Below are 26,011 nucleotides of genomic sequence, written 5' to 3' on the forward strand. Positions count from 1 at the left end.
TAAGGCAAAATTACCTCTGTGCTTTAAAGCCATTATCCATGATAGTATTTTACCTTATGTTGACATTAATGTGCTTGAAAGTGTTTAAAAATGATAAACATTTTGGACACTGGCAGCCTGTTTGATGAATTCACAGATGCAAAAGGACTAATTAACAAATAGCTGGTCTACCAAAATAAGCCTACAGATAAACAGTGGATGGCCATTTTTTGATAAATGGGAACTGAATCTTATAAGACTTAATACTATGAATTGTTACTTCTAAGTAGTAATGACACACATGTGCATAATTACTTATTACATACTAAGTACTTATGATCTGGTAGTGTTGTTCTCCAGTTGGCTATCCAAAAAGTTGATTGCCCAAAATGGTGGCCAAATACTCCATGTCCTTAACAACTTCAGTAACAGTGGATAGACCACAGATCCTTTCCTCTATTACATTTTTGACCCAATTATATATACTAAGCGGCTTGGAACTGGACAGAGCCAGGTTTTCATGGGTGAAAATTTCTTGACTATTCCGTGAATGCAATGATTAAACCTAATGGTTTTGTTAAAACAAAGTTTGCTGGAAATCATTCAGCAAAGTTCATGATTCTTAGAAAAAATGGTAACTTCTCCTAAGATTGTTTCCATTAAAACACACACACACACACACACACACACACACACACACTATTTCTTAAAGGCATTAAATAATATAAAATGGGATAGAGCAGCTGAAGCATGACAGGAGAGAATCATAGAAATGTCAAACTTGCATTATCCAGATATGTTTACTGCTATTTATATATCATTCTTCTCTTAGAGTCATTTCCCCTGGCATGTAAGAAAAAAAATAAATTCACCAAAATGAGAAAGAAAAGTTTAATATAGAGACAAATTGAATTAGGCTTAAAAGAGAAAGTAATTTCACATAACTAGATTATAAAAAATCATACAAATGGAAGCTATACCAAGAGCATTTGAGGTCTTGTGCCTCAGCATATGTCATCAGTTTTGCTCGAATAAACTCTTAAAATTAAAATGAAAGAAAGAAGGAAGGAAGGAAGGAAGGAAAGAAAGAAAGAAAGAAAGAAAGAAAGAAAGAAAGAGAAAGAAAGAACACAAAACCAAAAATACCAAATTAGAATTTGGTAGATTTAGTCTAAGAATTTTCATTCGATGACTATTATGTTCAGGTACTGTAAAAACAGAATGTAAACATAAATATACATACATACATATACATATACGTATACACATACACACATCCCATTTTTACTACATCATTCCATTTTCATTTAGTTTTCTTAGCTAAAGCAATTTCAGAAAAAATAAAAAGGAAGTAGTTATTAGGCTTTCTTTTTTTCCATTCTCTTGAATAAATTTATTATATTTTAAACAGAGTTGAGGTCTTCCAGATAATAATCCTGGGGGCAATTATCTCACAGGCCAAGAGACCACAAGTAGAATTAACATTAATGTTTACAAAATTAACATCCTAAAAGTTTCATGAATTGGATTTTTAAATCAGCAAGCAATCAACCATAGAAGATCTTTAAATAGTAATGCTTATACTGAAAGGATACACAAAGTAAATTGGCTGTCTCTTGAGTTGTTTAAAACAACAGAGAAAAAGTAGTTTAGTTCAGCCATACTTTTGTTCAAATGCTTTTAAAATCTTATTTATAACAAGTTGACCTTATTGCCTATCTTAGAAAGTTATAAATAACTTCTGGAAAATCTAGCCTAATTCCTCTAGAGTCCAGTAGTTCTCTAGCTTTATCACTTTATTTACTAGATTCAGTGGAATGAAACAGGCCAAGCAAAAAATAGAAACAATCACTGAATAGTATCAATGTTAAAAAAAAAAAAAAGTAAAATTTTATGAGCTAGAACAAATAGAGTACAGTTAGTAAACTAGTTCTTACTAAAAACAGTATAAGCAATTGAGGATGTTTTTAGAACATTAGAATGGAAGAGTTTTTAATACTTGCTTAGCTGGTTGACTATACTTTCTTAAGTATGAGTAAATTGGGCGAGTCATTATAGTTAAAATAATAAAAATGTTATTTCAGTTGTTAGTTAATGCCAAAAATCATATCTCTAATGAAGAAGAAACCCAATTAATAAAAAAGGTTATTCATACTTAGTATTGATTTATGATTGTACTTAAATTCACAATGTCCATTTTGAAGATGTGGAAAGTTATCTGTAGTTAAAATAGTATCTTGGTGCAGATCCATTATTTCATACTTTTATTGCAGAAAAAAAGTCTCAATTTTAAAAATGAGGCAAAACATTAGCCTAAACTTCTCTCTTTCAGGAAATGTTTATCTGCATAGGGGTAGATAAACCATTATTTATTACTAAAAACCAGATTAAATATTTGGGATTTGATAGTTAAATCCTTCCCCACCACCAACATACACACCTGATCAAGAAGAGCTCAAGGGCTTTAAGAAAGAAATTAATGAATTTTTTTAAAATCATAATTTCAAAAAGTTTATAATTCTCAATGATTTTGTTATTCAAAATCCCTAAAGTAATCCTGATAATGTTAGAAAAAAATTAATAGTGATATCTAACCAATTAATAATGAGAATAGGCTATTCGGATGATTTGCCTAAGGACAAGAGGCAATTATTTAAAGAAATAAAATCACGATCATAAATCTCCTAAGTTTTAATTCTTATTCTAACTTCCCTTCAGAATATAAATTGGGTAAATAAGCCATAATGACAATATCTATTGTGATGCTGTGAATTAAATGAGATAATGTAAGTAGACATTATTGGACATGAGGTTGAAGTCCTCACCCAATCTCCACTTTTTAGAGCCTCCATAAACTTGTTTACTTATTTATTATAAAATATTTCTCACTATAATTACAACTGGCTATTTTTAGCCAATCTTATTAAATGAAGATAATAAAGAAACTACACATTGTAGGGATAAGGGCCCAAGCTGTGTATGAGAAGACTGTAGGTCTTTCAGCGCTTAAAAATTCTGCTACAACCCAGAATAAAAACATCCAGCAGAAGAATATTAATACTAAAGATATCAAAGTAGCTGAAAAAAATATGGTGAAACCATAAAATTCAGCCTTATTACATGCTACTTCAACCCTGTCACTCTCATTTTGCTTAAGCATTTATGTAACTTCATCTAGAGCACTCTCCCTGACCCTCAAGGTCAAGTTAAGGCTAGTTTCTAAGTGTTTTCACAGCATCCTCTAGTGTAATAATAAGACATTTCTCACAACCTACTGATTTTGTTGATTACTTAACTATATTACAAGTTAGACTGTAAGCTTTGCCTATCACAAAGATGATACTCAATTATTTAGGAACAAATAAAGAATGGATTAAGAACATTACAATGAAAGAAACAGAAATTAATAAAACAAAGCTTTCAAATTTATTTCCACAGGTTCCTCTTAATTATAAAAAATTCAAGTAAAATGTAACTTTAACCAAGCTATGAAACTCAGTAACTCCAATAAGGGGCCTCTTGATACAACAGGAAGGATACAGCTTCTTTTACATGGTGTGCCAATATGTTTAACCTGAATCTAATTATGGGAAAGCAATCAGAGAGATTGCAACCATGGAACAACCACAGGACAAATGAGCTGGATTCTACAAAATGGCATTTTTTGTGAAAGAAAAACAGGCAGGGAAACCTGTACATTAAAGAAGACAAAAGAGATGCGGCAACAAAAGAAGTGTGTGATTCTTAGTTGAGTCCTACATGGAAAAATCAAGGCATTATTGGGATAATTAGAAAAAAATTTTGTATAGATTATATAGTACATAATAGCACTTAATTAATGTTCAATTTCTTGTATGTATTAACGGTAAAGAGGGAATATTTTTGTTTTTAAAACATTTGCAGAAGGATTTAGGAATTAAATGGTATAAAGTCAGCAATTTAGTTTCCTAAAGTAAAATGATACAGCACAATATATATGTACAAACATATTAATTCTTAGTAGTCTAGGCAAAAATTTAAACAACCCCAAAAGATTTTAAATGTAACAGACTAAGTTCTAGGCCTATAAGACTCCGGAATATGTCTGAAAGAACTTAAAATTCAGATGGACTAAAATATATAAGATAAGCTATCTTGCAAAATACATTTTTCTCAGTGTAAAAACTAATCTATACTTATAAGAAGTGTGCGTGTATACACACACACACACACACACACACACACATAATTTAGAGTCTAGGCATGGCTAAAGTTTCCTTCTTAATAAATGCATATCGAATCAGTAGATTTCCTTCTTAATAAATATATGTCAAATTGGTAGACGGAAAACATTAAATATATTACATATGTATATGATCATACTGTTTCTCTGCTCAAAATTCTTCTGTGGAGTTTCTATCGCAATGAAGTAAAACCCACACCCAAAGTACTTCTGATGACCTACAAAGCCTTCTGTTCTAGATACTCTGACTTTATCTGACAACATACATTCTGTCTTACTATTTCCACTCTGTTAGGTAACTAGTCAGACATGAGCAACAAAGGAACAAAGGAATGGAGGCCCATCCCAGACATCACCCAAAGAACACCCCAAAGAGTCCCTCTTGCATCCCAGGAGACAAAGAACAGGAGTGCCATAACCTAGAGCTGGTTTAATATGGCCACAGATCAATGTACAGAAAGTACTACCCTAACCTGTCCACGACCTCAGCCTCATTATAGCATTATTTTAATACCATGTTTTTTGCCTGGAAGTTCATGAAGCTAATTATAACAGTCTGAATTTTGGGTAAGCACATGGGAACTAGGCAGGGAGTTATTTAACAGCCAAGTATCGATCAAAATAACCTTACATGCTAATCACCTAGGAACGCCTTTGTAAACACCCAACATGACCCCAATATAATACAGACCTTCCCACTTCTGTGGTGTTATAGCTCTCTTTACTGAAAATCCACTCCTCCCTTGGGGTGTACCCTATCTTTTATTTCTTTTATCCTTTCACCTCCCAAATTCCACATGGCTGCTGCCTTCCTCAGTGTGTCCTGTCTCCATCTAAATAATATCTTTAATAAATACTTTTTCTAAATCTCGCTGACCTGTGATTCTTTGCTGCCTCAGTGGGGAAGAACCAAGGGAAAATGCTAACTGCACTTCTGTATCGTTACCCTCCCCATCCCACAGGGGCGACACTGGAGTTCGATTCTCCCTGAAACTGAAACAAAACTATACTGTTCTCTTTGCAATTTCTCAAACACATCTGGATCATCGCTGGTTCAGTGTCTTGTTTTTGTTCCATCTTCCTGGAAGAGTCTTTCCCTAGATGATCTGGAAGATTGGCTCTCTCACTTCTCTCTGCTCCTAACGCTGAGCTTTGGGTCTACTTGGAGGATATAGACAATAAAATATCATACTAGCAACCACATAATTTCAAATTTTAATAAACCTATGAAGAAAATACATCATTATAAAACCATTCAATGAGAAAAATTCAAGAATATTTCTTGATTCTAAAAGGTTATCAATTTTTTGATATAAAGTTAATATTCAAGATAACAATATAACAAAATCTTATATTTTGACCATTTTATAAAACATTTTATTTTTATGGAATATTCCATATTTGGAGGGTCATCTATTTTTTTCCTAAATAAATACAGTTAAAAGCAATATATACTAGCTAGGATTTTAAACTTCTACCTTCACCTCAATTCCATCACAATATAGATGGAAAAACATAATATTAGCATAAAAAATTGGTAATGGAAGTGTACAGTCTTTAGCACCATGCACTAACTGCTTTATTATTCATTAACAAAATTATTACTTAAGCTCTAAGTAACATTTAATTTGAGACTTTCAATAATAATTTTTTTTTTTTTTGAAAATTAAGTACTTCCTTTCTTGTGCAACTGCAAAACTTTGCAGTATAAAGTTACCTCATGGTTTCTTCTAGCCTATAAAAGACCAGCTATAAAATATGACACATTGGATCTATGGTATGAAATTGAAAGTTGCCATATTGTCACTGTTTTGAATAAATACTAAATTAAGAAAAAAATACAATGATTTTAAATAGCAAAATCAGTATCTACACTTGAACAAGAGTGAAGCTGGGATGAGGCAATAAGATATATTAAGCTAGAGAGAGAGAGAGAAAGAGAGAGAGGAGAGAGAGGTATAAGTATCAAACTAAGGAAAGGGAAGTCTGTTAAAGATAATAAAAAATGATATCAAATTGAACTGACAGGAGGGTAGGAAGACTTTTTTTTCCTATTAACTCCTAAAGAATTATAATTTGAGGAGAAGAAAGAGATACAGGTGACATAAATGGTCAGATCCTTTTCTAAAGTATTCATTACAGTATTCTACAAAACCATAGTAGAAATGTTAGTCAATTAGTTTGAAACTTATGCTCCTATAAACTAAATTACTCCTCTTACAAATTGTGTTCACAAAAAGAATTACTGGTAAGAGAAGATAGAGATTCTAACTTAGTGCATTTAACCTTCTTCTGAACAACAGACAAATCTGTAGATGATTTCCAATAATGGAAAGGGTTTTAATACCATATATACTATCTTAGTATAAAACTGTATTATTTAAGTATCTGTAATGATTACTTTTCCGTCTAAAAGAGAAGACAATCAAATGTTTCTTAGATAATAGAAGTAGAGAAAACTCAGAAGAGTTAACTAGCTGTGTTGCCATCTAGAGGTGGTAGCATCTTTTACCTTCTTCTATCAGCCTAAATGAAACTAGCTTTAAAATTTCTCCTCATTCCATTCAAAAATCAGTCTTAATACTGTGAAGAAAAAAAAAATAGGTCATAGGGAAAGTAACTGCACAGGGTGATCTGATCATAAATTCCTAAATGGCAGGTCATGGTGCATAGTTACGCCCCATTTAACTTTTTAGTAAAAAAGGTTTATCTTTGTTTTAATCAAGCCTGTCCATTGTTTCTGTGCATCCCAGTCAACACACCTTTGAAATAAACTGTAACCATCCTCCAGAAACCACATAATCTTGTTAAATATCCTGTAATTCAATTCCAACCTTGCTTTTTCCCACCTCTTCCTTAATATCAAATACATAAAAGAAGCTGCAAAACTTTTATTCTAGGGAGCAATAGAGAACTTACTCCCTGGCATATGTTGACAGCTTGGCTCAAACAAACTTACAAAAATTCTCAGGTTAGAACATTTCTTACATCAACAACACTTCTTTCCTTTGATAACCTATAAATTCTCTGAGGCCAAGGATTTGTTTTGCCTTACTCCCCACAGTATTGTGTGTGTGTGTGTGTGTGTGTGTGTGTGTGTGTGTGTGTGTGTGTGTGTGTGTGTAGGCACCTGCGCGCTCTGGGCTGGTGGGTGTGGGTTGGGAGGGAGTGGGGAGAAGGCAATCTGAAATTTTAAATAGGGTGGATAGAGAAAGCCTCTTTGAAATGGTAATACTGGAGCAAAGAAATGAGGAAGTTGGCCCTATGGCCCTTTGGGGCATAGTAGGATGGAGCCCTTCAGGTCTAACCTAGACATATCTAATGTGTTTGTGGAAAAGCAATGAAGTCCCTGTGGCTAAAGCCAAGTGAACAAGGGGAAGACTAGTAAGAGAGGAGGTCAAGAGCTGTTAATGCAGCCATGAATTGGGATTTTGCTCTTATTGAGATGAGTCCTTCAGATTGAATCAAAGGTAGGGACTACCTGATTTGCATTTTAAAAGTATTACAGAACTGCTTTTTGAGAATGAATCAGAGGCAAGATAAGGTCTGATTCACATTTTAAGAGTATCTCTCTGACCATTCTGCTAAGAATAAATTGAAGGGGGACAAGGAAGGAAGAAAGGAGACCAATTAAAGGGCTATAACCAAAAAATATAGAGGTAGTAGTGGTGTGAATGTAGGTGAAGATGCTGAGAAGCTGTCAGATGTTGGTTCTGGCAGAACATGCTTCATAAGATTGGGTGTGAGTATGAGTTGGGAAAAAAATAAAATAAAATATAAACAAACAAACAGACAGACAAAGGATTTAGTTTTGGGCCGGGGTATCTGGAAGAACAAAGTAGCCATTTACTAAGACTCAGATGGGAGACTACCAAAAGTCTAGTTCTAGAATTGTGACACTTACTAGAAGTCTAGGTGAACATATCAAGGCAGAAGTTGAATCTACGAATTTGTAGTTAAAAAATGAGGACAGAAATCAGAATCATGAGATGATGTTTAGAGCCACATGACTATATGAAATCACTAGAGAGAAGAATAGTGCCTAGACTACATCTATGATTACACTCCTAGCAACGAGAGGTCATAGCGATGAGGAGGAACCAACACTGGAAGCTAAGAAGGATCAGTTGCTGAGGAAGAAAAGAATCAAGAGAGAATGATGTACCCAAGACAAAGTGAAGAAAACATTGCAAGAATGTGGTCAACACAAATGCTCCACATGTTGCCTTACTAAATACATCTTACTTATCCTTCAGAGCTGGGTTCTTTTTAATGAGCCCTCTCTGAGCAGTCCTGTCTTAGACAGATGATCCCCCTGTGTCCTTAAATTACTGTGTAGACCTTACTTATAATACTCATCACATTTATGACTACATAATACTCACTTCTCTGCCCTTGCTTCCCCCTCAAAAATGTGAGTTCCCTGAGGGCCAGAAGCTTCACTGTAACGCTGGAATCTAGTACTATCTCTGGAAAATGGGAAGGAGGAAAGTACATTAATTGAGAACCTACTGTGTAGCAGGCAACATGTCAATATCTCTACTGAAGTACTCAAAAATGTTAATAAAAGACTAAAGGAATAGCTGAATGGATAGTAGAGATAACACAGATGACAGATAAGGACACTCAGGTCTGCACAGGCAGAGCCCTATGCAGCAGGGCACCACAGTTTAATAGCAATAGCTATCAAGATTACTGAGCTAACTCTTCTTGCTCTCTTTCTAAGATCATCAAGCAAAATTCTCCAATATTATTTTGTTTCCTTTATAGATTTTCCTGCAGAATTAGAAAGTGACAACCAGCAAACATAAATATCAGTTCCAACTGGCTGCTCTATTTCTCACTGTGCATGAATAAATTAGTGTTCTGTTTTAGACATTAGTGTGATGGAGTTTGGGTTAGTGCGTTACTTTCTGGATTTTCAGGTATGATCAGTCTGCCTGTTTTCTGTTTTTCAGGTGTCAAAATCATGTTATGAGATCAAAATGAGATTGGCTTAGGCAATCACAAGCATATGTGATATAAGAAATCCAGGACATACATACTGTGTGATTGACTGCCAAAGGGAAATATTGATTTCCATTTATTTTAGCTCTTGTTGACACACAATAATGGTCACAGTCAGGATTCCTGTATAATGGATTAGGTAGAAGTTGTTATGCAATGGACTGAGCAGAATGATATTTTGCTGTTGCTTCAAATAGAATCCATTTTTTTCTGAGTTTGAATTTATTCCTTAAGCTGAAAAATAGAATCCCAGAGCCATACTAACACATTCCCAGTTTAAATCTAACATTTGTTAGTGTAGCCAATCTTGCTAAACTAGATCAATTTGTAATGCTTTGACAAACTGTGTTTGTAGTCCTTTAAAAACCCAAATTTGTACTGTGCTTACACAGCTAAGGCAATTTACTCTTAAGGTGTGACTGGGCTTGCATTTGGTCTCTCTCTGGGATACCTGTACCATCTCTAAATTCAACAGTGTCAAAGAAAATTTTGGATGAAACTATTTGGATCAATGACAAAAGGTAGATATACACTTGCAACAGTTTTTCCTTTTTAAAAGATGTCAGACAGTAATACTGCCTCTATATTTATTGACAGAGAGATGAGAATTCATAAGTATATAATTTCTTGTTAGTATCCCATCTACCAATCTCTATAAGCAAGTTAACCACCCCATTATATTTTTATGTCTTAAATATATTTGAAATCTAAATTCTGTTTACCCACCCTGACAGCCAGAGTCATGCTGGGAAAAGACTGATGCAGTCAAGTCAGCAATGTCTCTGACATTCGAAACTACCTATCATCTAGATTTTTCATTAAGATCATGTCTTAATATACTAGAATTGCTAAGCCCTTTGCATTACCACACACTGTGCATTGTGCTTATTGGCTGCTTTCCCACCAGTCATTTTGACAGGATTTAATCCCACACATAGCTCCTTAGTCTTCAACATACCTGGTTCCTAACTTCACCACACGGGCACTGGTACTGAGGTCTTATCTTGCCCTGTTCATGAGGGCTGATATTTATTCATTTCATACAACATAAAAGCAGAGGATCCTAAGGGAAATTTTGTAAGCAAAGTCTTATTTATAAGCAAACTTCAATTTTATGGACTATGTTGATAAAAGAAAAAAAAGAATTCTCTGACTCATCTAGGAGGATATGGATTGAACACCAGAGAATTCCTGAATAGAATTACTATAAAAGTGGAAAAACTCTGAAGTGAGACTGGCCCATAAGTTAAGACCTTTTACAGTTAGTATTCTGATTGTATGCATTCTTTATTTTATGGTATAGGCCTTACCTTAACTTCCACATGTGCCATCAGTACTGCGAAATTGGTTAGGTGATTACAAGAGCATGTAGTATGAGTCTTATTCGTTGTCAAGAGCCGACAGCCTTGAGTTGACCAGTAACCTGTCATTGTGCGCTTGGAATAGCTCCAAAATGAACAGTTGGGGTTGAAATTTTCCTCAGACTGCTACAGGGGAAAAAAAAAATCGATAAGGCAATATTACTTTATGATCACATAAATTAGGTAGGCATTTTCTTTACATCAACATAATTTCATACTCTCTTCTAATTTTTGTAGAGATGTCTACCAGTGTTTATCTATTAAGGGGGACTCATCAAGTCTATGTTGTTGTTTATTCCCCTTGATTAGAAGTGAGTTTACTTTTTCAAGAATTAATATTGAAGGAATACTAGTACCACTGTCTCAGGCTCATATCTATTATTTTCAAAGTAAAAAAATATATACTTAGTAAAGAAGAAAGAAGTCAATTGCAAGAGAGTGGGACATCCAGCTTGTGAGTGGGAACCTCTGCATCATCGTATGCAATGGAAGAGTGATTTAAAAGTGGGTGAAACTGAGAGGAAAGAAGATTTTTGTTCAAAAGTGTGTCCAGTGCCATAGTATGGAAAAGGGAGGCAAGCACAACACTTGGTCAAATCTCCATGGTCTATTTAGGTGAAAGATAGGTCAGGCTGCTGGATTTTCTTACACGGATGTCAACAAGAAAAAAGGTATCACCTGGGGACAGAAGACACTGGTAGAGTATTTGGAGAATTCCAAAAATGATCTTTACTGGCATTAAGAAGACTTCAGAATGGGCAGACTTAATAACTTAACTCAAAAAAGCTACTAATGAGTAATGGTTGGTCAGTGCCTTATTTATTATAAAACAGAAATGTCTCATGACTTTTTTTTTTTTGTGAACCATAAAAATTTTAAATTGATCTCATACACCAGAATCCAAATCATGAATGGTTGATAAAACATTTCTCTTAGGTAGTCCTGATTTAAATAATTTTGGCTTGTGGTTCAATGAATATGATCAGTTTTTTGAACTTTGATAGTAATTTTGGTTCAGCAAGTGTGATCACTGTTTTCTCCTTTTAAAGATATTATTAGACTTTGTTAGTAATGTTCAACTTTTTACAAAAATGGTGATTACCATCTGAAAATCTGAAGGAGGTTGGTTTTATATTTAGATTTATGTAACTGATTATATTAATATGTTTAAATACCAAGGAAATCCATTCATTGTATTATAGAATAGCAAGAACTTGCTTGTGTTTCAAGTTATGTTCATTAGCCTGTTAAAGGGAAGGAATGAAGATAAACTAGTGGTGTTCATTTTTTGGTCCTAACTATGCCAATTTAATTAAAATTGACTGTATATAAACTGTTGCTTTTTACTTAACAAAAGACATTTTAGTGTGGTTATTTACAATATCAAATAAAGAATATTTAACATTTCTCACATTTTATAGATGATCTATAAGGTCAGATGTTTTAAAATTCAGCATGAAAAGACAGAGTAGCAAACTCTGCTTATGAATATGTCACTATATCAGATTAAATTATAATTTAGAATTGTCTTTTAAACAGTTATTCAAAAACACAACTGTAGAGTTATGGTATATGTATGATTGGTAATAGTGCTTTTGCCAACTCATTAGGAGGATTAGAAAAGAGGAGAATAGACTATCAGCACAAAATTGTGAATTATGTGATTGTAAGGCTTAAGATAATTAAAAACAAAATCACAGATCATGACTTTTCTAATGTGATTAATTTAACGGCTGATACCGAAATTTTAACGGTTGCAAAGTACAATAGTCCTATATGCAGCAGAGTTATCTAGTCATACTGCTGGATTAAGTTTATTTGGTCCTCTAGGACAGCCAGAACTAGAACAACACTTAAATGATTCATCCTTAGAGTTTTTTTGACCAGTGTGAGCACTGCAGCATTTATGCCAAACATGGGCAGAAGAATGTACTTCTGGTCATAGTTTTGTGGTATGTAACAGTATATAATTTATATTCTAAATTATTTCATACAATCCATACACACATTTAGAGTAGTCTCTGGAAATTTTATGAAGATAGTGAGATAAATTCTTAGTGAGGGAAATAAATCTATGTTTGCAGCAAGAGCCATCTCTTTGTAAGACAGCGATATGGAAGAAATCTCATCTATGGTTTCAAAGATAATGGAGATGACTATAGATAGGCCTTTAAGACCTGAAAAAGTAATTTATAACTTACGAATCTTATTTTCAGTCATTGGGAAAATGTGAGAAAGCAAAGAAGTCAGTCTGAAAACACATGCAGAAATGGTTGGGGAACCAAAAGAAAGCCTGTTGTAATTTAGATGTTAAGTTCTACCAAATCTGAGAATTCATGGTAGGGAACTAAAAAAATGCATCCTGGAACTCTTTCAGATGTAAAGCCATTATAACAGAGGACCTGGTAACTGCATAAGTTAGTGATATTCAGAGACAATGTAGCAACTTAGCTTCTAAAGGACAATTCTGGACCCATATAGAGAGACATGGAGGGTAGGGAGTTGATCTATTTCTGTGCCTCCTACATTGACCTATGTTGGCAGAGATAATTACTGAGTAACTGCTGTGTTCTAGGCCAGTTGTTGACAGAGATAATTACTGAATACTTGCTGTGTTCTAGGCCAGTTATACTCAGTAAATTCCTCTGGTTATTTATAATGTAAATGATCCTAACAGTTAATTCAAAGGAAGGGACAATTCCAGCTGTAAAGGCTGTATATTCTTAGAAATAAAGAAACAAGGACAGAAAGCTAGCACTGTATTTTATCTGTGTCTTCATTCCTAGAGTTTCATCATAGGTGGCTTGGTGAGTGGTATCAAAAGTGAGAGCCATACGTATGTAAGGAGTTTTCTATCTAGTGACACTATGTTTCGGATTTTGTCGAGAACATACACTGAACTCATGGTATCCAATATTGTAGCCACTAACCACATGTGGCTTAGTCCTTGAAATATGGCTAATGTGACTATGAAACTGAATTTTTAATTTTATTTAACTTTAATTGATTTAAGTTTACATAGCACAAATAGCTAGTGGTTAGTGTTTTGACAACATATCTAGAACTAGAGCCAGTGGTCTGTAACAAAAGTGCTTCTCTGGATTTTTAATTTTTCTTATTCTAGGATTCTTGCAAGTATGCTATAGTGCCCTTGAGGACACTGATCCAATTTCTGTTTCTAAATCTGATGTACTTACCTCTATGTTTTTATTGTATGTTTTACCTATCCATTTATAAGTTGGCAACTTATTCTAGGTAAGTGGCATTCTGATAGGAATGAACCTTTTTGTCATAATTTTTCTGTATTTATCTCCAGTTTCTTTATAGATATTACATTGTACATCTTTGCTTTAGTCACTAAAGATTGTTGTAAATTGAAAAGCTATGGTAGAGTTTACATGCTGTCTAGGAAAATGCGTTACTGGGGTTGGCCCTCCTTAGTTCACTAGACTCGGGCTGTTTTAGATTAGTCAAGCTCAGACAAGAGTAAACTGAAACCAATTTACATACTAAAAAAAAAAAGTCAATTGGTCTAAGCAATCAACTTCCAAAAGGATGGTCTTTAGAAATCTTTGTTCAATTTACAAAACAATCTTTGTATATACACAAAAATGTATCTACACACAAAGTCATAATTACTTGTAACATCATATGTGAAGCCATGTCCAGTTCTACTGAACATATTGCTCTTTTTAATTATGGAGAAGTATTTATAAATCAATCTATGAATGTTTTTACCATCAGTATTTACATATTAAAGAAATATTCTCCTTCTTCATATCAGAAAAAAAATTATCTCTATCCTTTAATAGATAATGAATTGTTATATATCAAAAAATAGAAAAAAAATAGTACATTTGTGTTCATGCTATAGTAAATATATACAGCATAGACAACTAAACTTACCATACCATTTTCTTACCTTAATATGCTTTACTGTGAACACCACAGGATCGGCCAAATAGACCTTATTACTGAACTCTTTGTTTATTGCTGCTGTAATTACAGGGGAATTGACAATAACAGAATGATTGGTGGACATAGCTTCTGTTCCCAACTTCATGCTGGCATTCTCCGTGGACAAATAAGGACCCAAATTGTTATATAGGACAAAGGCCACTCTGATCTCTCCTAAAAAAAATGCAAATGGGAATTATAAATTGGGAAGAAACTCTGATTACTTCGTATATTCCGCTTAGATAGTTCTAATTAGATTATAATAAGATCTGCATAATACATACATAAAAAAAATCAAGTATTAATTTTAATCAAAGTACCAAGTCATTCATGAGGAAAGGAAAATCAAAAGATGCTGAAACAACTATGTATCAGCTTTACAAAATGTGATCCTCAATCCCTATCTCACTCCATACTCAAAACTTAATTCAAGATGGATCACAGAAATAAACATAAAAATCAGAACCATACAACTCCTAGAACAAAATATAGGATATATTTTTTATCTTAGATGTTAGGACCCCAAAAACACTGTAAAAGAAAAAAAATAGTAAATTGATTTTTATCAAAATTGAAAATTTTTGTCTATTGAAATGCAGCATCAAGAAAATTAATAGGCAAACCACAGACTCAGAAATATACACATATATATGCATATATATGACTAATGGGTATATGTGTTTCTGCATGCATAAACAGTAAAAGAATAAATACCAAAAATAACAAAATATATAAACAAATACTTTAGAAAAGAAAGATATATGATAGGCTAAGAGACATATGAAAAATTTTCAACATCATTAGTAATTATGGAAATAAAAATTAAAATCACACTGAAATACCATTCATATCCACTAGATTCTCTAAAATAAAAAAGACTGTCCACACTAATGTTGATAAGGATGTGGAACAATTGGAACTCTTGTACACTGCTGGTGAGCTATATGAAGGACAGGGGCATTCTTAAACTTCCAATCCACATCCATTAACATAGTACTAAACAAAGATAGTAATGTACTAAATACTTCTTGACTGTTATAATACAGAATTTAATTTTAGTTCTTTCCCTCTAGATTTAATAAATAAAAGCTGATTTTTAGAGGCTAAACTTAAGAACATCTACGTATTTTTCTTGTTGACAGTAACGACTTTTTTTTTAAATTGGTTTATGACTGGCTGATAATTTATACAAATTTCCACTTGTTCCATCTCACCTTGTTTTACCAGTGAATTTAGTCACATATAAGTGTTAAAAATTCTTCACTCAAAAATTAATGCTTAAACGTGACCTAACACACAAACACACGCCATTAATTTAGTAAATCAAATAAATGGGTATAAAACATAATATGCCTAATATAGACATATTTCAGTCTTCATAACTTTGTATCAGAAAGTTTACACATTTATTTGATAAATCCTTAGTATGTGCATTCATGTGTCAGGCACTAGGGTTATATAAATGAATAAATTAGGAAAGATCCTTGCTCTCATGGAGCTGACTGCCTAGACAATAAGAAGGCAACATAAGTATATATTATGTGTATATATATAATTATATTATATATAAATATATAAAGATAAATATATACAATATAATTTTGTATAATAGTAAACGAATAAATGCTATGAAGAAGAATTGGCATAAAATGTCTAATAGGAAAGAGCCATCTACCTTCCAGGAAACAAGGAAACCTTCCTAAAGAGGTAAGATTTATATCGAGTTGTGAATAAAAAACTACTATACAAAGAAATTTAAAATTGCATTCCAGAAAGAAAAAAAATAAAATGCAAAAATCTGATGCAGGGACACTCTTGGTGTGTTCGAGGAACAAAATCAAGACTAAACTAGGGAACCCTTGTGCACTGTTGGTGGGAATGTAAATTGGTGGCAGCAGCAATACGGAGGTCCCTCAAAAATTAAAAATAGAACTACCATGTGATCCAGCTATTCTACTTCTGGGTACTCATTCAAAGAATGAAAAAACACTAACTCAAAAAGATCTATGCACCCTATCCCCATGATAACTGCAGCATTATTTACAAGAGCCAATACATGGAAACAACCTAAGTGTTCACGGATTTCATGGATGCATAAATAGATAAAGAAAATGTGGTACACACACAATGCAATATTATTCAACCATAAAAAAGGATATCTTGCTACTTGTGACAACATGGATGAATCTTGAGGGCATTATACTAAGTAAAATAAGTTAGATGAGAAAGACAAATACACTTATATGTGCAATCTTATTAAACAAAATTAAAAAAAAACTCATAGATACAGAGAATAGATTGGTGGCTGCCAGAAAAGGGGATGGAGAGTAGGAAAAAATGGGTGAAAGGGGTCAAAAGGTATAACTTTTGATTAAAAAATAAGTAAATCATGGGGATATAATGTATAGCATGGTGACTGTAGTTAATAATACCGTGTTGCATGTATTGAGAGTTGCTAACAGAGTAAATCTTAAAAGTTTTCATCAAAAGAAAAGAATTATAACTATGTGTAATGATAGATGTTAACTAGACTTATTCTGTTATTTATTTTACAATATATACCAATATTTAATCATGTCGTATACTTGAAACTAGTATAATGTTATATGTCAATTATATCTCAATAATAATAATAAAAAAAAAGAATCAAGACTAGACTGTCTGGATCACAGGCAGCATGCTAAAGGCAGATGAGAAGTGGACACATGAGGCAGGAATGTCATAGACCAGGTAGCATGTGGTAAGCCTGGTCAAGGCATTTGATTTCATTCTAAGTTTAACTAGAAGCAAAACTGGCAAGATTCCTGTTTCAGAAAGAATCTTTGTCAACAGGATATACTCTTTGAGAGCAAGAGTGGAAAAAAAGAAACCAGTTAGGAAGCTATATCAGGAATCTGATTTTTCTCTGCAGAAAATCTTATTGCTGCCTCAAAATTAATTTTACCAAATTAGTGACATAACAATGATTATAACTCTAGTCTTATAAAATTTTCAACATTTAGAAAGAATTTTGTCCTGACAACAAGCAATATTGTTGGTGCAGAAGTTAAGAAAGAGGAGGAAAAACAGGAAAATGAGAGCAGTGAAGCAAGAGAGAAGACGGATAGCAGATGACTTGGATAGCAGATTTGGGATAGCACAGTTAAAATTCTAAGCCAAGAAACAACACATTGATGACAAGTTTAATTTTATCAATCTTAACAAACATACTCTAACCTACCATTTCGGCCATTTTGTTTTAAAGTATTTGCAGAAAGCTGAATAGTGCTTCCATGACTCATGGTTTCTGGAAATTTTAAGTCTTCTAAGTTTCCTTCTGTACTCAGTCTTGCAACTTCCAATTCTGTTAATGTCAAAGAGATATCAATGCTTATTGAGAAACATTACAAAGCTAATTTCCTAAATCAGTGAAATAGTTCTGACATCAAAACACTGGAATTAATGTTCTATCTGTCATTTTTTACAGTAGTTCAATCTTTTATTTAGAAAGTATTCTTTTAGTATCTTATTTTTTTTTAATAAAGCAAATAAAAACTATTAAAATCAGGTAAATAAGAATACAAATGTATCGGTTATAAAGCCTAAAATTTAAACCTCAAGCTCAAATCCTTATACTTTGTCACTGACTTTAACTTTATGTTCAATACATTATCATTATTTTATAAATTAAGTAAAAGATCTTTTTATAATTTAGAGCTGAACTATTATAAAAATATTGATCTATCTTTAAATGTAATAAGTTTGAAACAGCTTTATCAAATCTTCTGAAATAAAACTGTCAGCTACAACCTTATACACAATAAAAATAGATTTATATTCTTTATAAGCCAATAACACAATTATCAAAAATTGTTTTACTGTCTTTACTTAAATGACTAATTTCTTTATAGTATGTAATTAAGAGATACTTTAATGGTAACTGAAATGATCCTTAAGTCTTATATTAGGAGAATAAAATTTTAAATAGTATAATACCTATATATATACTTAAAAAAAAAAAAAGACCTCACTGTAAGTGATCACAGGCTAATGTATCTAATGTTAGACTATCCTAAGGAGGGTAACATACATGATTATGAAGACCCTTTTAAGCAATGACAAGTGATATCCTTCCAATTATAGAAAAATAATAACTTCAGTGAAATAAAATGTTACTCATAATATTTAAGCCACCATAGATAGTTTTTTCTTTTCCTTCTTTTGCTGTGCATGGGTCTCTGGCCTCCTGTATTAACAAAGGCCACTTACGAATATTGTCTGTGTTCTCCCTGACAATGTCAGTCTTCAAAAGGTTATCAGCCAGCACAAAAGCACTTTCCTCCACAGTGTCAAGCAACATGGTGGCTGCACGGAGTTGATCACTTGTAGTCAGGTCTCTCCACGCATTCAAAGCTTGTGGCTGAAGGAGGTTGTTAACTGTCTCAACCATTGCCTACGAGAGGATGAACAGAATGACACAGGTCTCTAGTGAATCTACAGAGCTGTCAGAAATCCAGGTGTACATGTTGCCCAGCAAGTAAGGATCAGCGGTGTGCATGAGTTCAGTATTGTCCCAGCCTCCCCTGTGACATGCCGCAGTGGAAGCATTCATTATTTTGTTCTGTAAAACTCTAGCTGAGAATTTTCAAGGCAAGAGACAAACCTGCTTTTGTTTTGAAGGACAACAAATAAAGCCATGCTTGCTTCTTAGAATCAATAGCAATGGCTTAAGTAAGACTATAATCACAGCTTTAAATTATTTGGCTGGGAACTGTTGGCAAGTAATTTAAACCAACACTTTTATCACATCATTCACAATTTTTTTTTGTCTATATATCACCATAAAACTAGATGCTGAACACAACAGAGATTAAAAGAATAACTAGAGACAGGACAATATAAGAATTTGTTGCCTATGTTGAGGACTCCCTGAACAAACCAATTTTTTTTTCTTACCCGGCTAGAAAAATGTTAGAGTGGGGAAAATATCAAAGCATAAATACTCCCTGGGGCTTTGGATATGTTATGTGTGGAGAGAAACTTTCATGCTGTTTACTGTTGGGAAAGGGAGTAAACAGTTGGAACTTGCTACTTATGGCCCTCAGGTGTTTTTCCTTAAAAGGAATTGGCAGTAGGTACACTCAAACATAGAGATAAAGAACCACATTTCATATTGCTTCATTCAAAAGAATCATCTCTGTAGTTACAATTTATATATTTCCTGTGGCTAGCTTTATACTTTAGGTTACAGAGAAAAAGCAATTCTCCCAATAAGGTGTTCTTAAGGTTTAATTCAAAGAATTGCAAAATAGAGAAACACGACATTTGAAATGTGAAAGTGATTATCCCTGTACCCTTTGATTATGAAATATCCATATTATCCAGAAACAAAGTTGAATAAACAACCAACACAAGCACTTCATAGGCAGCACACGGGTGTTTTAAAACAGGACTCACATTATTGACATGTTGGTAGAGAGATTGGGAAAGACCGGACAAATATCCACTGCACTGTAGTGTTTTTTTCTTGCTGGTGCTTTTCATTGTAACCAAGTAACAACTGTTAAAAATTCAGCTTCATAATGAAACACCTTGGCCGCCAATTAACACTAGCTTCAAAAATTAATTTGCTTTTAGATAAAAATTGTTTTTCTTGATATTTTTCCCAGCTATTCCAAATTGTGGCCAAAAATCAACTTCACTGGACTTCTTTTATGTAAAACAGTCCTACTTACAACCTGAGTTCTTTGCATCATTTAAAAAAGAAAAAAAAAATTTCTCATGAGTTTAATGATTGGACATTTTCACATACTGTGCTTAGCTCTGTCATTTGTTCGGAGCTTAAAGCATGACTTAGAAGCCAAACAAAAGCATCTCCGGATCACAACAAAATGATCTGCTTTCCAGGAAGTTCTCTATAGGGGTAATACCAACAGGATATGGCAGAAAGGTGGTACCAAATAGAAAACGAGCAAAAAAGTTTAGGTATTTTCTAAAGCCAATAGAGAACACGAACCTCTTGAGTGAAAGTATTCTTTCTTGGATTAGGTAATCTTCTGAATTCATTATAAATGCTCCAAACAATCCCTCATGCAACAGAAATTATGCCTATTCTTTAAGGAGCAGCCATTTTAGTATTAATTAATAATCTTACATTGGTTAATTTAAACCTCACCTCAGGGAACATTTTTTGAGGATAATACAGTATTTCTATTCTGGCCTTTATTACTTATAACTTTTTAAACTTAAAAAATGGAAAGGAAGAAAAAAGAAAAAAGAAACAACTATGATCAATTCTGAGAATGTTCTAAATAGAAACTTTGTATAAGAGGTGGCTTCAGCTAAAATACCACATCTTTATATCGATAGCAAATGAATAAAAGGCACCTCTTATTAATTAATCTCAGTTTTGTAACTGAAAATGCCTAACGTGCAATATTTCTTCATAGTTATAAATTTTGAGTACATTTTCAACAATTGCTTCTTCCAAAAAAGTCTTTAGAGAAGCTTTTTATTAAAGCTCCCTAAATTTCTAAGTTTATCATAGAAATGACAGACTTAAAATATGGTCCTGAAACCTGGGTAGGTAACAGTCATTTATTCTTATAAAATCACTTGCTATGATTTAAGTATAATTGTAAGGAAATGTCAATACAGGGCACGAAGAGACAAAATTCTGCAGTATTAAAATCAGAATGTTAGATTTAGAACCATGTTTTCTGGGTCTGAACCTGGACTCTGTCACTTACTAGCTGTGTAATGGTGGGCAATTTACCTAACTTGTAAATTAGAGATGATAATATAACATTTCATAAGGTTGCCTGGCTCATAATAAGTGCTTAAAGTATAATCTTATCTTCACTTTTATTTGATATCGAAGTCCAGTGTGAAAAGAAGACAGGTCTTCACTGAATGAAGCACAAGTCATACATGATGACTGCAAAATACTCACACGGAAGAGAGATTTGGAAGGAATAACTTCTGCAATGCAATCTTTATAAACAGACCTGTTACAGAACTTAATTACTAAAGACTATACTACATGAAGCTTTGAGGAAAGGAGAGTAGAGGAACATGTGTATTAAATAGTCCATAATGTGTGTTCTAGACGTTTGAACAAACTGGCCTATTTCTTGCTAGTGAGACAGCACAATTAAGTTAATTTTGATAACAGCTTTATAATTAATACAATTTGTTTAAGCTTTCCAAAGGTTGCTGACATATTGCTATTACCAGTTTAATGAATGCCAAATAGTCACAACTCCTCAACGATAAAAGGATATCTATATTTTGTTTTCTTTATTACATTTACGCATTTGTATATTTTACCCACAAATGATGACAGCTGATCATAAATTTTTTTTGGTCAAATTAGTTATTTGAATTATTTTTTACAAGGCCAACAACATCTCTTTAAAAACAGGTAGATTTTCATTGTATTTATTTACAAAGAAATGAGCTTAACTATATTTAGAACCAAGTTGAACAGTCGAATGGGAAATGTACAATGAATTGGATCAAAGTGAGTTACTAGGACATCACTTTAATATTTATCTAACAGCTATTACTGATTTCTCTTTTCTATTATATTTTTCTGACTTAAAATTTATATTCTAAAGTTGAAAAAAATAAGATTGGTCTTGAATTCATATTAAAGGACTTTACATTTCACCACTATGCATTGATCCAGGATTAAAAAAAAAAAAAAAATCACCTAGTAGTATTGATAGGTATAGACTGAAACCCAAAATTTTGAAAAATAAATTTAATCAATGATGTCCTTGCTGGAAAGTAAATGCTACCTCACTTCATTATCTTTTTTAAATTACTAGAAACTAAATCAGAGTTGGGTGCTAGAAATTTGCATTTTAGTTCTGCCACTAAATTTCAGTGTGCCTTCTGACAAATTTGTTTTCTAACCAGTCAACAGAGTCTGAACTACATAAGAAAGTAAGTTAGACTAGATAGGGGCATCCTACTATCAGATAATACTCTTCATTCTACAGTTTATGGACTAGATTTTTGACTATTTCTAGAACTCAAACATAAATTAGAAAGTGTCAAAAGTTGCTTAGATTCATACCATGATCATGGATTTACCATGTCCTTCTGAATATATATTGGCATTATACAACATTATTGGACCACTTATCATTATTTGGATCTTAAGCAAATTCATTTGACTAGTTTTACTCATAGCATATAATTGTAGTATGTTTGTTAAAAGATGTTATAAATTATATAATTATACTTGGTATATTTCAAAAGGGAAGATTTAATTATGTGTTACAACTACTATGAAAAATTTTGGGAAAAACCAGCTATATATCCTTTCAATAACAACTTTTGTCATTATTTCTATGAGGGTGTGCTTGCGAAATAGCCTAGGATTCCTTAGCAAGAATACACAAAAGGATCAATGGTGAGAAACATACCAATGATACTTCTAACCCAGGAGACCAGTAAATCTCAAACTAGGAAAGCAGAATCACCTGGGGAATTTAGCGATCCTTCTTTCATCTGAAAACTACCTAAATAAAGATCCAAATTTAATGACTGCCTTATGAAAAGATAAATAACTTTTCCACTATTGTATTTTTTTCTAAACACAAACTTTTTAATCATGAGATCATCATCCAAGTTTTAACTCAAGTTATCAACTGCTCAGAGTTCTTCCATTATCGGCATACCTAGGGAGAATCTCCCCACCCTTAAATCCATTACCTGATTTGTTTTCTTTGTATCATATATCATTATCTAAAGCATCTATTTATTTACCCAAATTACTATTTTAGATCTCTCACTCAAGAAAAGTTCTGGCTTTCTCACTAGGCCATGATGTTTTAAGAGACGAGGTCTTGTTCATTTGTGTTTTCCCAGGTAAATTTTAGTGCCTTGAGACACTTCCGGTATGCGACAAATGCCCATTAAATAAAGGTAATCTACTTTTACTATCGAATCATGAATGACTTCATATACAATAGGAAAACTTAAAGCATCACTTCCAGTTCTACAATGTTTTGCCACGTCTCCCAAGAATTCTGAGATAATAAAGTGCTCAGATATCAGTATGCTCTGCAAGGAAGAAAAGCTGAATTTGGTGGAATTAAGACACTCAGAGTTTTTAAAAAAAGAAAAGAAAAACCAGAAGCGCATGTTATTGTAGTGAATGCAGACCACTAAGCATAACAACATATTCCATAAAAATCTTTCCAAAATGTTTTTAAGTGTAGCAAAGCTCACTTTCAATGTAATTAAATGAAGGTTCTGTTAAATATGTATAATATGTATGGTATGCAAAGAACTAGGAATTTCGTTGTTGGATGAGGTTAGAAAACAGAAGAAAAACATAGACTCTGCCCTCAATTTGCCTATGATACATGGTAGAAGGTAAGCACAAAATAGAGCTAAAAACTCATAGCATATGGGACAAAAAATAATGATTTCTTGCTGAGGAGGATCAAGAAAAGATCCTAGAAGGTATATGATTTTAAGTTAGACACTAAAAGATGAATAAACATTCCTTGATTATGAAGGATAAATTTGAGGCTAAAGTACATAGTAAGCATGTTGATGATTTAAAAAAAAAATACTAAGGCAGAAAATGTAATGTGTTTGGGATGAGAAAACTGGTGTATGGAGAATGTTAAAAGATGAGTATAGTGGGAGAAATGAAAGTAGTACAGTAGGTAGAAGTCAAAATGTAGATCTTCAGTATGATATAACTTTGGGCTTCATTATGTCGAAAATGTATAGTTATTACAGATTTTTAAGTGAAGGAGTTATATATTTAGATTTCTTTTTAAAGAAAATTTCCTCAGAAAATATTAAAGGATGAATGGGGATTGAATTTATAAATCCAAGAAAAATAGCAAAATGGGGAATGAATTCTATATAAATTCTTTCATTATTTTTTAAGTTCTTTTGTGTTAAAACAAAATAAAAATTTATAAGTATGCAAATCATTATTTGGCAGCCCATTAGAAAGTTGAGAACAATTATTTCCTATTAGTAGATAAATTCAAATTCGTAAGTTGCTGACATTCTTTTGAAAAATTGCCTAGTAATATGAAATTTTTATTTTACTCTTTACTTCTGTATTTTTGGTTTTTAACGTGGTCTCCTGAATGCAATATTTATCAGTATATCAGGACATTTTATGTTGAACATTGCTGTTTTACTATTGCTATTTATATATACAGTTATGTTTAAATATTTTTCTTATATATTAAATATTTTTCATGTATAAATCTCCAGATATGTAGAAAGAGAAATAAGTCTTCAGGTCTCCTCTGCTCCCATCTCTTGCTTTCGGATTACACTTATGTATGTAAATATAGTTTATATTTATTTATAATTTGAAAAAATAAAAACAACTTTAATTCTTCATTTTTGACTTCATGATATGAAGTTTATCAGTTGAGAATAAAATAAAATAGAGTGTAAGTTTAAAATCATTACTGAATAGGGCACATTGTACTCAAATCTGTGTTTAGATATTGATTCAAATCAAAATTTTAAAGGTCAAATGTTAGTAGAATCTTCAAAACAGTTTTAAACTTGCAGGTTTTTTTATGAGAAGTTGAGACACTGATATTTACACATCTGATCAATAAACCTAAGGTTCTTTTTATAATCACTGTCATTTAATATTATTAAGTATATAAAAACTACTAATCTCTGAACTTCCTTTTATATTACAGAAAAGTGTTGGCATTTTCAAGTCTTAATTAAAATTAGATTGTATAACACAACTGACCTTAATATAGTAATAAGAACCTTTAACAGTAGAACAGGATGAAATTAAAATTTTATAGAAAAGATTCTGCCTCAAGAAAACACTTGTTCAAAAATGTATTGTTTCTAGCAAAGTGTAAGTGACTATTATTTTTAAAATATCATTTAAAATTAAATGATTGCTGCCAAATAAATCTATATTGTTACAGAAAATAAATGGAGCTACAAAGTTAACTCAAATTTCTTTCTAACTCAACATTCATTTAACAAATATTATCTAAGTACCTTCAATTGTGATGTCAAAAGAAAGACAGATGTTCCTTTAAAGATATGACAATATATGAGGCCAAAAAATTATACAAGTAATTCAAATATAACGTGGCACACATTATAATAGTGGAAATACAGAGTTTAAGCTCTATATTGGAAAGGCTCCATGAAGTAGAAATCCAAGCTTAAACTAAACATTAACCAAATAGGCAAGGGTAGAACATGTGCTTATAGGTGCAGGGATGAAAAAACAGGCACATCAGAGGAACCAAAAAAAATTCCTCATGGCAGAACAAAGAGTACAAAGGGTTCAATGGCAAATTAGTGAGTGAAGGCTAGTTTTCAAAGAGGCTCGCAAACCATGTTAAGATACTTGCAATTCTTCCTAAGGGTAAGAAGTTATTGAAAGTTTTAAAGTAGGGGAATGATATAAATTATAATGGTTAATAATTATTGAGTGTGTTCCAGACTCTCATTTAATTGTGACAATAACCCAAAG

The 26,011-nt window shown here is 32.6% G+C and overlaps 1 protein-coding gene across 27 annotated transcripts in view; it reads right to left on the reverse strand.

Moving 5' to 3' along the window:
- The window catches only part of ADGRL3 (adhesion G protein-coupled receptor L3), a 713,052-nt gene that overhangs the window by 88,947 nt on the left and 598,094 nt on the right, over positions 1-26,011 (reverse strand). For all 27 annotated transcript variants that reach the window (XM_036226761.1, XM_036226753.1, XM_036226746.1 and 24 more), the window contains 4 exons: positions 18,775-18,958; positions 17,747-17,869; positions 14,492-14,700; positions 10,519-10,695 (listed from right to left, as the gene is read on the reverse strand). In XM_036226761.1, the coding sequence (XP_036082654.1) occupies positions 10,519-10,695; positions 14,492-14,700; positions 17,747-17,869; positions 18,775-18,958 (693 nt within the window). The remainder of the gene's footprint in view (positions 1-10,518; positions 10,696-14,491; positions 14,701-17,746; positions 17,870-18,774; positions 18,959-26,011) is intronic.

The sequence above is a fragment of the Rousettus aegyptiacus genome, unplaced genomic scaffold (assembly GCF_014176215.1).
Source record: "Rousettus aegyptiacus isolate mRouAeg1 unplaced genomic scaffold, mRouAeg1.p scaffold_m13_p_10, whole genome shotgun sequence".
Lineage (NCBI taxonomy): Eukaryota > Metazoa > Chordata > Mammalia > Chiroptera > Pteropodidae > Rousettus > Rousettus aegyptiacus.